Source organism: Epinephelus lanceolatus, chromosome 15 (genome assembly GCF_041903045.1).
Source record: "Epinephelus lanceolatus isolate andai-2023 chromosome 15, ASM4190304v1, whole genome shotgun sequence".
In the NCBI taxonomy this organism is placed as follows: Eukaryota; Metazoa; Chordata; class Actinopteri; order Perciformes; family Serranidae; genus Epinephelus; species Epinephelus lanceolatus.
The window spans coordinates 28,896,925-28,912,509 of NC_135748.1; the positions used below are offsets into that span (position 1 = coordinate 28,896,925).

Consider the following 15,585-nt stretch of genomic DNA (forward strand, 5'->3'; position numbering starts at 1 on the left):
CAATTAACTTTACTGCCTCACCCCTGCCTCCCACACTGAAAAAAAGAAACATAATTAAACATAATATCTTATTTTATTTTTTACTCAATTAACAAAAACTTTTATAATTTTATTTTTCCAGTAGAATAATGATAGCAGCTGAGAGCATTTGGACAAAAGGGAACAGGTTTGCAGCCACTGTTTTTGCTCCATATAACAGGGTGAAGCCAGGTAACATGGGACAAATACAGGGGCGTAAATACAGACAGTGCAGGCAGTGTGGTTGAACTGGGGCCCCTGGGGTGGTTGGATTGCCCACTCTCACGTTGCCTCTCACTCAGACCTCATCACATATCAACATTTGGTCACGGACTTTCCACATCCAGATATGACGTGAAAGGTACCCTGGGTGTAGCCTGAGTGTCAGACTGAAGCTCCCAGAACCTTCAGTCTGACATGGCTTCCATTGAAGGCGATTTACAAGGGGGAGGGAATTTGATTTTTTCCCTAACAAATCAGTAGAGATCAACGACTCACCCAGAATCTGACGTCATTAGTATCCATGCCTCGGGGGTGCCGAAAACAAGCGAGCATTGCCCGTTTAAAATGTCTCCGTCGTCGTGCACGCCCAGCTGCATTGCCGTTAAATCCAGTTTAGCAGCTTCCTTAATTTGGTCCTCCATTAACGCGAGTAGTGGCGAAATACCTCGATAGTATCGTCAATGTGGTCTGTAGGATCTGTAGCGGTCGCCATTGTTGCTATCCTCACCAGTTACCCACCGGCGTACAGCTTGATGTCAGCGTGGCGCTGATTGGCTAATCGCTAGACCCCCGGCGTTCATTGGTCCGTCCAGCATTTGGACGAGATAAATCGCAAATTCATTGAAGTATGCCAGACCAGAGATGCAAGCCTACTCAGTTGAGTGGGCGGGGTCTATGGTCTGGAACCAGGCTATAGCTGGGTGCGTTGGTTGTTGACGTTCTGGGACGCTGTGTCAAGTTCTGCCTGTTACATGCATTGTCTTCTTTCAAAATACACTTCTGTTTTCACAGGAAATTTACCATTTACATACAGTCTCTTTCAAAATAAAGGCACTACATCGGTACAACACTGCAAATTGACGTTTGTTTTTCACCAACAACTTAGCAGCGGTTGGGTTAAGGAATAAAGAACAGGGTTTGGATTTGTAATCTTTTAAGACATGAACACCGCTCTCCTGGAAAATTGGAGTTTGTTTGACCCATCCACCACCTCTCCTGCCCTTCCTATTTGGACTTTCTCCCTGATGCCACTGCACGTTGTTAAACTATAACAGCAACCTGCCGCATATAAAGCCGATGTTAAAGGATGGCTTTTTTCGTCAGTGTCTGACGCTGTAAGTCACTGCCCAAGCTCCAGATTTTGAAGACTTCGGAGTAAGACCGGGTTGGGTCTCTCTAGAGCAGAGGATGGGCCCTTGCGGGTGACTCAACTTGTCGCCTCAGAAATACGCTTGTATTCAAAGAACACGTTAAAATACAAACGCTATCATCTGCTTTATATGTCCTTGAGAAGGCAAAACCATCTCCGTCAATGTTTCTTTTACTTTTGGGAAATAGTCAGTAGCAATCTCGAACAAAATTATATGCTAATTTTACATAAACTATAAATAAACTATTTTAAAATCCATTTAATTAATAATTTCTTATTTTTATATGGTATTTTTGTCATATATAGATTTGCAGGGATGACTGATAATATGTATGTTGATGTTATCCAATGTCAAGTCTGTATATGATCATGTGACAATGCTATGACTATACAGTAGCTGTTTTAAAGCTAAATCTGGTACTAACGCCCGTTATAATGGTGTGCACTGGGGCCAATCCCAACTACTGTACACTACTAGACAAATATGATGCCTTAGTACATCTTGGGCTCTTTAAATATTAGCAGCCAGTCACTGACATGCTATTGAGTTGTTGCTACAAATGTGCTTTACATGAAACAATCATTTAAATAGGTCTGAGAAAACTAGTGCAGTGAAAATCACTGGTCCCAGAACTTGAAAGGAAAATCATGTGGCATGTTGATTTTTTCATTTTGGTAATAAGAGTGCTGCAGCTAAAAACAATTAGGGTATAACTACAAAAATGGTTGTAGGATGTTGCATTTTAAATGTTTGATTTATAATCAAAATATTTTCACACTGTACTTTACTTTTTATGAAAAATGGTTTTGTGCGAGTACTGAATCCATTCAGGTAAAATGTGACCAAAAATAACCCAAAATTGGACATTTTTCAAAACTGTTTTTGGCTACCACGTGCCATTAATAATCAGGTATGCGATTGTGTGCCATCCTGTAATATTACAGACATTTTTAGTATTTTTTGTCACATTAAAAATGATGCAGTGAGTCCATGTCAGCTGCAGTAGTCCAGAATTAGCAGTAATTGTTGCACACACACAGACACACAAACATGTCCATTATAGACAATATGGCACCAAGAAAACAGGCAGCAAATGAAAACAGGGATAACATGACAGAAAAGTTGTGTTATGGGGCTTTGCAGGCCAGTCACTCTGCAGGGTCCTCACAAAGCTGGGGATAGCGGGGCTGGCTATGAAGAGGGCCATCAAGAGTATCATCAATGCCGCAGAGAGAGCCACTAGGTCACTCTGGCTGAGGAGGGAGGCCCCGTGGTCTACTGCTGCTGGGACGCAAGCCGGGGACTGATCACACCCGGCTGGGTTGCCCTGGGTGAGAATGATGTTTGAAAAGACCTGAAACACCCAATGATTCCAGGGTACATGACTGACGATGCATCCCAGAGCATCCACATGATGTATTGTGTAAGAATGAATTAATGACTGAACAGAGAAATTAATTTAACTATTTAGAAAACAAACAAATATGACTGTCTCATTTTACCTGAATATGTCATCAGAGTGAGGTGGGGGTTCTTGTTGTGTTTGAAGGTCCAAAGTTTCTAAATTATTTTACTTGGCAACATATTTTATTTATAGAAAACAGCAGAAAACCATAACTGGTTCTAAAGGTAACCCTTAGGATAGCATTCAGAGTTTTAGCCTATTTTTCTTGGTAATGTACCTGAAAGTGTCCATAAATATAATAAAAATAAATAAGTACAATAATATGTATTCTTAAAAGTGGTTGAACTGTGTAAAACTGTGATTTCACTGCCCAATATTTTACTGTCACTGTATTTAACAATATAAATGTGAGTGTCACTCACAAGCGTTTAGAACAGAGCTCATTATTGGATCGTTATACATCCAATATACAAAATGCTGAGCAGTGGTCAGTGGTTATTTGTGTCCCTTGAATGAAAACCCCATTCTAAACATAATCTATTTTGTGCTGTTCCAGTGATTCTGGACAGTAAAATCAATATTTACTAACATATACAATTGTATCCAGCTGTAAATCGCAGCAGGTGTCACTTTTATGGAGTCGGTCCATTGACACTTCATTAGTGGCAGCGTCCATGGGTTCCTTTGTTTGAGTTATTGCATCCAAAAGAGTTGATCTGAAAGCAGGTCTTAAAGGGACAGCTCATCCCAACCTGTACCTGTTACCTGTAGTGTTATTTATCAGTCTACTTGGGGCGGCTGTGGCGTGATGTAGAGCGGGTCGCCCACTTATCGGAAGGTCGGTTCATATCAAAGTATCCTTGGGCAAGAAACTGAACCCCAAATTGCTTCCCATGGCTGTGTCATCAGTGTGTGAGTGCACTGAATGGTTAAGCAGGTGGCACCTTGTATGGTAGCCTCGGCCACCAGTGTATGAATGTGTGTGTGAATGTGACAAGTAGTGTGAAAGTGCTTTGAGTGGTTGACTAGAAAGGCACCATACAAGTGCAGGTCCATTCCATCCATTTACTTGTCAGAACTCACATATTATGATATACAAATAAGCAGGCATGTATTTGCATGTGTATGTGCGTGCATACATTAGTATGCTCAAGTAGGTCTTTCTTTTTTTACATTTAACAGTGAACTTGTTAATTACATTTTTTTGTATTTCATTATAACAAAATCAATACAGTACATATAATTAAAACTCTGATATTGAAGCTGAGCTGCCTCATATTATGTACAGTACAGGCCAAAAGTTTGGACACACCTTCTCATTCAATGCATTTTCTTTATTTTCATGACTATTTACATTGTAGATTCTCACTGAAGGCATCAAAACTATGAATGAACACATGTGGAGTTATGTACTTAACAAAAAAAGGTGAAATAACTGAAAACATGTTTTATATTCTAGTTTCTTCAAAATAGCCACCCTTTGCTCTGATTACTGCTTTGCACACTCTTGGCATTCTCTCCATGAGCTTCAAGAGGTAGTCACCTGAAATGGTCAACAGTCTTGAAGGAGTTCCCAGAGGTGTTTAGCACTTGTTGGCCCCTTTGCCTTCACTCTGCGGTCCAGCTCACCCCAAACCATCTGGATTGGGTTCAGGTCCGGTGACTGTGGAGGCCAGGTCATCTGCCGCAGCACTCCATCACTCTCCTTCTTGGTCAAATAGCCCTTACACAGCCTGGAGGTGTGTTTGGGGTCATTGTTCTGTTGAAAAATAAATGATGGTCCAACTAAACGCAAACCGGATGGGATGGCATGTCGCTGCAGGATGCTGTGGTAGCCATGCTGGTTCAGTGTGCCTTCAATTTTGAATAAATCCCCAACAGTGTCACCAGCAAAACACCCCCACACCATCACACCTCCTCCTCCATGCTTCACAGTGGGAACCAGGCATGTGGAATCCATCCGTTCACCTTTTCTGCGTCTCACAAAGACACGGCGGTTGGAACCAAAGATCTCAAATTTGGACTCATCAGACCAAAGCACAGATTTCCACTGGTCTAATGTCCATTCCTTGTGTTTCTTGGCCCAAACAAATCTCTTCTGCTTGTTGCCTCTCCTTAGCAGTGGTTTCCTAGCAGCTATTTGACCATGAAGGCCTGATTGGCGCAGTCTCCTCTTAACAGTTGTTCTAGAGATGGGTCTGCTGCTAGAACTCTGTGTGGCATTCATCTGGTCTCTGATCTGAGCTGCTGTTAACTTGCGATTTCTGAGGCTGGTGACTCGGATGAACTTATCCTCAGAAGCAGAGGTGACTCTTGGTCTTCCTTTCCTGGGTCGGTCCTCATGTGTGCCAGTTTCGTTGTAGCGCTTGATGGTTTTTGCGACTCCACTTGGGGACACATTTAAAGTTTTTGCAATTTTCCGGACTGACTGACCTTCATTTCTTAAAGTAATGATGGCCACTCGTTTTTCTTTAGTTAGCTGATTGGTTCTTGCCATAATATGAATTTTAACAGTTGTCCAATAGGGCTGTCGGCTGTGTATTAACCTGACTTCTGCACAACACAACTGATGGTCCCAACCCCATTGATAAAGCAAGAAATTCCACTAATTATCCCTGATAAGGCACACCTGTGAAGTGGAAACCATTTCAGGTGACTACCTCTTGAAGCTCATGGAGAGAATGCCAAGAGTGTGCAAAGCAGTAATCAGAGCAAAGGGTGGCTATTTTGAAGAAACTAGAATATAAAACATGTTTTCAGTTATTTCACCTTTTTTTGTTAAGTACATAACTCCACATGTGTTCATTCATAGTTTTGATGCCTTCAGTGAGAATCTACAATGTAAATAGTCATGAAAATAAAGAAAACGCATTGAATGAGAAGGTGTGTCCAAACTTTTGGCCTGTACTGTAAATAATTATATGAATACAATTTTAAAGAGATCTGGGGCGTCGGTGGCTTAGTGGTAGAGCAGGCGCCCCATGTACAAGGCTGTTGCCACAGCAGCCCGGCTTGACTCCAGCCTGTGGTCCTTTGCTACATGTCACTCCCTCTCTCTCTACCCCTTTCACACTTGACTGTCCTATCAATTAAAGGCAAAAATGCCCTAAAAAATATCTTTAATTTTTTTTTTTTTTTAAAAGAGATCTGTCATTTAGAAGGAGTGAGATAACAGATGGTGGGTTGTATCTGTCCACCTGTGTGCATGCAGATAGGTTTAAGGCTCCCACACTTATTAAGGTGATCCATATATATTTGGGACTTGATTTAAGGAAACAGCGTGTATTAATTTGAAAAATGGAAATGAGGCTTGCTGTATGCGTGGCGTGATAGCCACGAGAAATAAATCCTGTATTTAGCATAAGCCAAAGCTGTCCCTTTGGTTTACAGTGTTTGTTATGTGCTGATGAAAAAGCAGAGAAACTGAAATCCCTCTTATTTTTTTGCGAAAGGCACCTGGGAATCCTGAGGTCCATTTTGTAAAGCTCTACCCTGAGTCCGTGTGAGAGGCTGTATCTTCTTTCCTCCGGGGCAGATTGGTAAAAGTGTCTACCTGTTGTGTGGTCCTGATAAAAAGAAGATGAAAGGTACAAGAGACACTGTCCTAGGGTGTGGAGACATGGGTCTTGCTTTTTTCATTTACTCGCTCTGCAGCCTAAATTAAATTGGACAGCTGATCCTCCAGAGGGAGCAGTTCCAGGGTTTGATTTAACATTATATAAAAAGCAGCGACATTAATTATCCTGCTGGATTTGACCTTCACTTCCACGTGCACGCGCTCATGACACCTCACACATGTAGATGCGTGCAAACACACAGCTGCATCCCCTGTGAGGACGGGCCGAAGCGTCCTCGCAAGACAGTCCTTGCGAGTGTGGCAGCCTCACACGCACACGCCTGCCCACGGGGCCTGTTCATCTGTCAAGGAGGTGACATCTTCAGATGAATTATGGGAGATGGTTGTCATCTTCTCCGGGGTCACATACGAAATGGCGAACCCGGGCTGTGGGCTCCCTCTCCTCACACTATCACACGTCAGCCATTTTAGAGGTTGAAAGCCTCGACGGGGGACCAAAACGACCTCAATTAAACCTCCATTAATATTAATACATTTTGTCGTTTCACGTGAGTTGCTACTAATTAAATGTGTCCCTGACTGTATAATGGGGGTCAGCCGGGGTCGCCTGCATGAAGCTAATTCACCACATTACAGCCACCAAACACTGGGCCGGTCTCACATCATAAATACAGAGGGAGAGGAGGGCAGTCTTGCTTACTTTGGTGTTTGCAACGACTAAACATACACACTTATTCAGCAAAAAGACGGCTTTTTAATTAGGATCAGTCACTTTTTTTTTTTATTAGTAACATTTACGGTTTTCATTTCTACGCTCTCTTGTGTGTGCGTGTGTATAAAGGGAATATACTAACAGCCTTACGGACCATGTTTGGCCCTGACTGAGTGTTTGCATCCTGCTACATTTCTCCAACATCAACATTTATAAGACTTCTTATGTAGAGGTTAATAAGTTTGCAGCAGATCAGCTCTTTATGAGCTCCTGGGCCACAGCTACACACACACACACGCACACAAACATAATAAACACACCATAATGGGATTGTGGAATTCCTCAGACTGGACTCCCACTGGTGTCAGTCTGTACGGGCTCCAGAGCCGAGCGCTGCCTAGGAGGTTGGATTCTTCTGCTCAATCCTTTAATATCATGAGAGATGATGATTTGGTGTTGACCTGAGAGATTAGCCAAACCCACAGTGGAAGGTCAGATAACAGCCCCAGATGTCCGATCTAATCATGTTTATTTTATTGCTGAAGGAAATATGTGTACTCCCACACTGGATTGCACTCTCCAGTCACCCTGAGCGTTTGCTTTTTGACAAAAAAAAGGGTATTGAAACACTGCAAATTGTTTGTGTATAGAGATTTATCCACATTGTATATTTGATGATGAAGGCCTAAGCCATGGCGCCCGCTGGAAAGGACTCAACCGGAGAAAGAGGACCAAACTCCGTGGTGACCGCTGTTGGCGCCAAAAGGGCAATCCTCCAGAACTACAATAGCCTGGCTCCGGAGCATGCGAGCGAGGCACTAAATATGAACTTATCTGCAGAATTCCATGCTGAAAAATAAGCGATAATAATGCCAGAGCTTCTTTGTTTGCGTGAAAGAAGCATGGGACTGGCAATGAGGAGCTGCAGCCAGTTTGACCTCCTAATAATGGACGGTGGCCAGAGCCCATACAATCACTCAGAGCCGGATTCCCTCCGCAGGAGAGAGCGGGCACTTTTTCCTCTCAAACACTCACATGCACATGTTCACCCGAACAAAAGCCGTCCAGCCCTCTGCAGTAGCAGAGCCATTATTGTTTGTTTAGTCCAGCTGCACTTGAAATGACAGCGACCCAGAGCTATGGGGAGGATTAAAGACTGCGTTCAGTCCAATACAACATGTACCAGCTGCCAGAGAGGCTGCACAGCCTTCCCTTTCTCTCCCTCTCCCCCTCATTCTCTCTTCATATGTCAGGCACAAAAACATCCTCTCTTTCCTCCTGTCTTACATAAAGGCCCTCTCTGATTCCTCGTCTCCTTTACACCCTTGCTCTCGTCGGCGCTGTCTGCCCGCTCTCATCTTCCTCTAGCCAATTGCCTCAGCCTGTCGCTGTCCAGGCAAATTATTTTTCTGCCCAGCCTCGAGGGGGTCAAAGTTGAAGCTCACCGGACTCTTGATGAGACAGGCCCGTGCTCTGCTCCCTCTCCTTTGCATGCTCAGCCAAGGACGGGGAATGATATTTATACCAGCTCGCAGTCTCCACATCCCCTCCTCGCCAAACGCCTACCTGCCACAGCACAGGAAAGAAGCGTATTTGTGTGCATATACGTGTGTTAGGCAGGCCCTGAGTGTCTGGAGATTGAATTAGGCTGTAGATCACTGTTGACAGGGCTGAGGCTGTCATTAGGGGAAGGAGGGGGGGGGATAGGCTGCTTTATGGGGTCACGGTCTTGTGGTTAGTGTAGGCGAGCGGTAGAAACGTCCTCTAGTTATAGATCGGCCTGTGGATGGAAGAGGAGAAACCTGGAGGGCAAAGTTCCCACACAGGACGTCAAAAAAAATCAGAGAGTACAGGAAAATGTGGCCGCGCTTCAAGTTCAGTACCTTGGATGTATTTTCCATCTTATGAAGAAAAAAAAAAAAAAAAGGCGAGATGTTTTTCATGCCTGATAATGCAGCGACAGAGCGGGAAGCATCATAAATGATATGCAGTGACAACCAAAACACAGTCAGGTCTGTAAAAATGAAATATTTTAATTGGTGGCTTGATGATTCATTTTTGCAATCATAAGAAACAAACCCAGAATGATGCATACAGAAGGAGCCAGAGACAGACTGCACACCAATCCCAAAAAAAAAAGTCTCTATCACACTCTTTTTAACACATCTTTAAAAAAAAATAAAAATACCAAAAAGAAAAAAATTGAGGATGTTAGCGACACCTGGGTTGCTTCATTGACACAAAGGAAACGCTGTTAAGACATCAGATATACATAGTGATGAGACATAAAATATTTGAGTATAGCTTCACGGCGTCAATTCCTGGAATCATTTCAGTGAAAGGATTTAGTTTGTCTTTCACACACTGCTCAGGTACAAGGGTCCGATGGTCACTTGAAACTGGAGCGCTGAAAATAAAACACTCTGAAGGTACAGAATCAGTTTTGTATTCTGCCTTCAACCTCTAACGCGGAGCCAGATATTGGTTCGGAGCCCAAACGCAAGTCTGATTTTGAAAAAGAGGTTGTGGGCAAAGTGCCTGGAGCTGCAGTGTTTTCAAGTCTCCAGTTTCAAGAATACAATGAAGGGGAAGTTAATACGAAACAAAAAAAGGGAGATCTCTCTTCCCATATCCATTTGCGTTACTTTGAAGGCTACACAAAAAGCAGCATATTGACGCTGGATGCATCCCAATACCTTTCATCATCCCCCCTCCCCCTCTCCCTTGTTCTTCTCTCCTTCATGAATCATCCCTGATTTAAAAGGAGCTGATCAAAAGGAGAGACACTGAAGGATCCAGGGTGATTAGTTGAAATTTAACAAGGAGGGTGGTGGGCGGCTAAATTGTTGGTTTCTCTTGCCTTCAGACGTTTAAAGAAAAAAATCTATTGTTAACACGATGCAACATGTTATTTATCTTATACCAAGGAAGCATGCGTTCTCCTGTTGCCCCCCCCACCGGATGAGACCAAACTTAGACTACATTCACTTTAATTAAATCATGTTGTGACACGTCTTTTTCACACTTTCACATTCTCCTCTCCACGGCCTCACTGGTCTTCCCTCTTATTGCTTGATTTCTTTGCTTGTAGACAGAGCTGGGGTTCAAGAACATTTCATGAAAGATATGAGTCGTCTGAATCCTTTTTGAATCTCTTATTGAACCTCATCAGCTTTAGTTATAATTAACTCAAAGATCTATTGTGACTTTTTGGTGGCTGAGGTGGCAGAAACTCTTTACAACCTTAAAATCAGATGAAGAGGATTCTAAATAACATGTTGATGATGTATTGGACACACTGGAATAACATGCGTAGCTTACTTATGTTTACTTTTGTTTCGCAAGTCCTGATGCAAAACTGTTAACATGATCATCTTGAATTATTAATATGAAAAGGTTAAAATTAACATGATTCAATCAGCTAGATTTTCCAGTTAAGAATGACCACTGCTGGTTTTGTTGAACCACAAGTTCACATGAGTTGTGCTTCTATTCCCCAACGAACCATCTCTGGCCGAATACAGACACCATCAAAGTTTCATTTTAGCCGTTAAGGAATTAATATTTGTCGGATACGGCAGATATGATCTATATTTCGAAAACTAAGCACTCTGTATGTTACTTTGAGATTTATTCACATCATATTCCATATGTAACTCTAAGGGTAAAAGTCAGAAGGCTTTTCTTTCCAAGTTATCCAGTGGGAGGTTGCACCTCTGAAGTTATTTTCGGACTGATAAAATGTTTACCCGGGGTGAAACCAGTGTTTAAATCTGACATTTCCACAGACATTCTCAATGCTGGAATGTACTACGCTAAGTCAGCTGCTCTGGGATCTCATTTATAAAGCAGTGCGTGGGATCCATGCTGAAAATGTACATACCGACAAAAGCGAAAACGGCAGGAGCCAAAAAAATTCAGCAATTTCGACAATTAGGCTTCCACCTCACCATCTTCATCGCCAATTCCCTGTCTCATGGGTCAAGGTTCCTCCCATCAAGTCTGCTTTTATAGATATCCAACATCTTTTGTGTGGGAAGTAGCGTACGCCTCTTTCGGGACTTGTTTTGTGCGTACGCAGTGTTTATAAATCAGACCCCAGGTCATGCCAGTACGTAGCCATCGCAATCTATGGAAAAGCAGGATGTAAAGGTTAAATTTGCCCTGAGCTGATGACTGTGGGGTCACAAAATTCTCTCTGATGATTCAACCAGTTGCTGGATAACTAGTAAAGAAAATAGTCTTGATTTCTCTCTGAGGTCTGCGTGGGGAACACTGAGACTGAGTGCTACGATCACAAACAGGGCTGCTAATGATTATATTCATTGTCAGTTATTTTCTTGATTAATCGATTAGTTATTGGGTCTTTAAAATGTCAGAAAATGGTGACAAATGTCGATTAGTGTTTGCCAAAGCCGAAGATGTCTTGTTTTAACTACAACCCAAAGATGTTCAGTTTACTGTCATAAAGAATTACACAACCTGATTAAGCAACCCAATTACCAAATTATTTGGCGATTACTTTATTAGTTGACAACTAATCGATTTGTTCTTGCAGCTCTCATTAAGAGTGGGTCTACTTTCAAATCAGCCCTTCCTCGTCCATTGCTTCTCTTTCAAAACAAGCGTCAGGAATAATCAGCTGTGTCGCTTGTGGTCGGTAAATTAAGACATTCAAGTAGAAAACAATGCAATGCAATGCAACTTATTTTGTCGCTGACGCTTGTGTTGCATTCAGTTTGGACACGGTGTTTGAGGAAAATGTGGCTGCATTGACGGTTTGCGTAAGGAACAGCTACCGAATCATGGAATAACGTACCGAGTGCTGGGAGCACAAATGGGTCTACTTATGGTGATGTTTTTGGTTAAACAGGTGAAAGCTACATATATTTTTTTTCTCCAGTGCAGGAGGAGAGTTTTCAGTAAGAGATTCATCAGGATCAGAGCGGATTCTATGGCAAACGAGAACCAGAACCACCAAATTCTGTAACCTATCGTATGAAAAAGCTTGAACCACAAGCACACGACAAATTAAAAATACAGGTGTTAAAATTCCTGCTTGGGGCAAACAATTTGGTGTCACTGGTAGAGATGGCTGTTGTAACCCAACCTTAGGTAAAGACGTGTCACATGGGCAGATTTTTAAAAATATAAATTAGGATTTTAGACTATTATAGTGATACAGTCCTGATGAGTAACTACGTTAAGAAAAGGGGGAAAGGAAAATGTTGAAGGGCAAAGGAGGGGAGTATTATTGGCTTGCATCACCACGACTGCTGTTGGAGGGACTCTATTGCCCCGCCCCTCCACCACCCCCCCAAAACAAACAAACAAAACAAACAAACAAACAAAAAATGGCAAGGTAATTGGTCATGGAACCAGTCATTCACAAAACTCACCAGGCATCCTCTCTCAGTCACACACACTATTTACAAAGGCATACACATACGCCAATCAGAGGCATACTGTACATACTATTTACACACACACACACACACACACAGAAACACACTCATCTACGCAGACACACGAGTAGTCAGAGAAATTACTGTAGTATAATGCAGACATAATAATATCTGGCAATAATTATGTTGAGTATGATCCCAGTACATAGAGGCACTGCTACCTCGCCCCGTGCGTTCCTCAGGGTAAAACCCAGTAAAATACCGGTTACACTAATGAACCACAGGTCACCACCGCCGTGTGCGCCCTTTCAGCAGGTGGGAAGGAGGCTTGTTTGAGACCGCCGCTTTTACAAGACAGCGCTAGGTCAAAGAAAAGAAAGAAGAAGAAAGAAAAAAAAAAATTGAAAATGCCACCCACTGCATTAAGGGCTCACATCGCCATGGTGACCAGTAGTTCCACAACTCCCATCTCGAGCATTTGTCTGAGTTAAGGTTTCCAAAGCGCTTGCCGCTCACACAGCGCGGTTCCTGGCAACAACCTGCGGCAGACACACTCCTCTCTCTCCTCTGCCTGCCTTTGATTTCTTCACACCTATGTGAGATTCGACTCTGTAATTGGCTGTCATTCTCCGCAGGACTGAGACACACACACACACACACAAATACGGAGAGGAAAGGAGAAATAATGAACTCGTTAAAGCAACAGGAACTTTGGGAACCTTTAACAGAGAAACAGGCCACTTTTTTTTTACCCCCCCTCCCAAAAATGCAAGGCTTCAGTAATGGCTATGGTCCATTGTACATCAATCCGATCCGTTAGCTTTGACTTATAAAACCGATAAAAATAAAGAAATAAAGGAATCACTTTTCTTTAGGCAGCAATATTGGTCTCAGTGTTATTACAATTCTGCTTTAAAAAAAGCATAAACAAAAAAACAAAAAAACAAAAAGGAAAAATACAAATGAAATCATCCTAAAATGAGAATGAGTCATTATTTCATGACCAAAGCGTGTTCATGGGTGAGATGGCTGATTTTTTTTTTTTTTTGAAGCAGAAAGCTTTATTACACAACTCAGTCCAACTTTTTCTTCGCTTCTTTCTCTCCTTTCAGGTTCAGTCTCTCTTATGTACTCCCACCGATTTCTTTGTTCAGCTCAGCCATTAGCATACTTTTATAGCTTCCCCGGTCCCTTTGAAATCGGAGCATCCGGGAAGTAGACTGGTCCTTTAGCAAGAGTTAGTGGGAATTCACAGACTTAATTTTATTTTCTCATGCTCCATATTAGGCCACAGAGAACAAGAGGAATACAGGAGGAGGAGGAGGAGGAGGAGGAGGGAGAGATGGATGAGATACTCGGTTGTCAGCAACTCTTAAAAATATCTCTTCTCTGCTCAGTCAGTAATGATGATAGGAGAGACAGAGAAACTCAGGGGGGGGGGGGGGGGCGGGTGCTAATAACAACTGGGCAAACCTCAATAATGTGAGCTGATGCAATCGACCAAGCCCAGGTCTCCATAGCAACCACTGCGACTCTCATTCCCGCAGCCCAACTCCTCAGTAAAGTCTGTTTGTCAGTCATTTGGGCCTTTGATGCAGGCGCCACTTTCTGTGTATGTGTGTGTATGTGTCTGTGTGTGTGTGTGTGTGTGTGTGTGTGTGTGTGTGTTTCACATTACATATGCGTGTCTGTGTGTTTGTTCTCGTTCTGCTGCTACCAGCGATTGATGATCTGGTTCATGTAGTCCTCAGTAGGGAGCCTGCTGCCCGCCTCCTCCGTTCTGCCGCCCTCCTCGCCCTCCTCCCGCTCCTCCCGCTCCCCCTCTCCGTCCTCCAGTGTCGACACTGAGCTCTGCCGCCCGTGGGACGGCCACAGGCTGACGCCCAGGCCCAGGCCCTGGTGGCTCTGCTGCATGTGGTTCTTGATGCGCTGCTGCCGCCTCTCCTGCTGCCTGGTGTACTGGTAGCGCTGCTGGAACAGGTCCCTGGCGTAGTCGTAGAGCTCCATGTCCAGCTCGTTCAGCTCCTCAATGCGCTGGACCTGATGAGGAGGGAGCAGATTGAATGTTTAACATTTTTTTGAAGGTAGCTCAGAGGCAGAAAAGCATGGAGGAGAAGAGATGGAAAACAGCCTGTTGCACCAGGTGTGTGTAAGTTCAAACATTTGCCTGGTTGTAAGGTAAATTATTACTAAGGTTTGATTTATGCACCACTAAAATAAAAGCAGTTTCACCATGGAGACAAGTTTCAATATAACTCTAGGTAACAAGGACATAGTTACACATTCCCCTGGGTAGGTGTAAATCATAAAACCTCACAGAATTACACTCACTGATGGTAAAACAGCAGCTTTTCTACCTCACAGCATCACTTTTTTCATGTGATTTGCAACACAGTAATCCAGTAAGAGTCCTAATTTATTGATATGGTATTTCAGTATAGATCTGGCTTAATATAATGTGCTACAATGCCAAGCAGCTCATGCTAGCCACCAAACAAATGCTCAAGGTAACCATTTTGATGCAGCTCCATCTTTCATTCCTCTCCCTGTGCTGTTACCTTGTTGTGGTGGAGAGGCTTGTTTGCTTCCAAGATCCTGAAAGCTAGACTTGAGGGGGGGGGGGGGGGGGGGGGGGGGGGGGGGGGATGTGGCTCCTAGTAGGCTCAATCACACCAGATTGGTCTCAGGTGAGGAGCCAGGCTAGTCAGCACAGTTTCAGGTTTGGGGGGTGGGCATGGTGCTAACATCCCCATAAAAAACACACTGATACAGAAACTACACTGGGCTAAACTACTGACATCAGGCACTAAGTAGACCCCAGCAACGAAAACAGATGCAGGATGACCACTCCTGATGAAAGCCGAAAGGCAATCAGGAGTGCGAGGGTCTACTAGAGCCAAAATCCGAGACCAACCTCGTATGAGACCACCAAGACAGCACAAGTCCTCAGTGAGATGAAGAGATAAACACCTGGGCATACTGGGGATAAGTGAAAGTCACTGGACTGTCTCCGCACGCCAAGTGCTGCATGATGGATCCGTCATCCGCCATTCAGGCCATGACAATACCCACACACATGGCGTAGCTGGAGAATG

General features: G+C 43.4%; 1 protein-coding gene across 1 annotated transcript in view; it reads right to left on the reverse strand.

Annotated features, from left to right (window-relative positions):
* Positions 1-13,523: 13,523 nt before the first annotated feature.
* The window catches only part of hs6st1a (heparan sulfate 6-O-sulfotransferase 1a), a 77,993-nt gene continuing 75,931 nt past the window's right edge, over positions 13,524-15,585 (reverse strand). Inside the window, exon 4 of the mRNA XM_033642617.2 lies at positions 13,524-14,530. Within this exon, the coding sequence (XP_033498508.1) occupies positions 14,204-14,530 (327 nt within the window). The 3' untranslated portion in view covers positions 13,524-14,203. The remainder of the gene's footprint in view (positions 14,531-15,585) is intronic.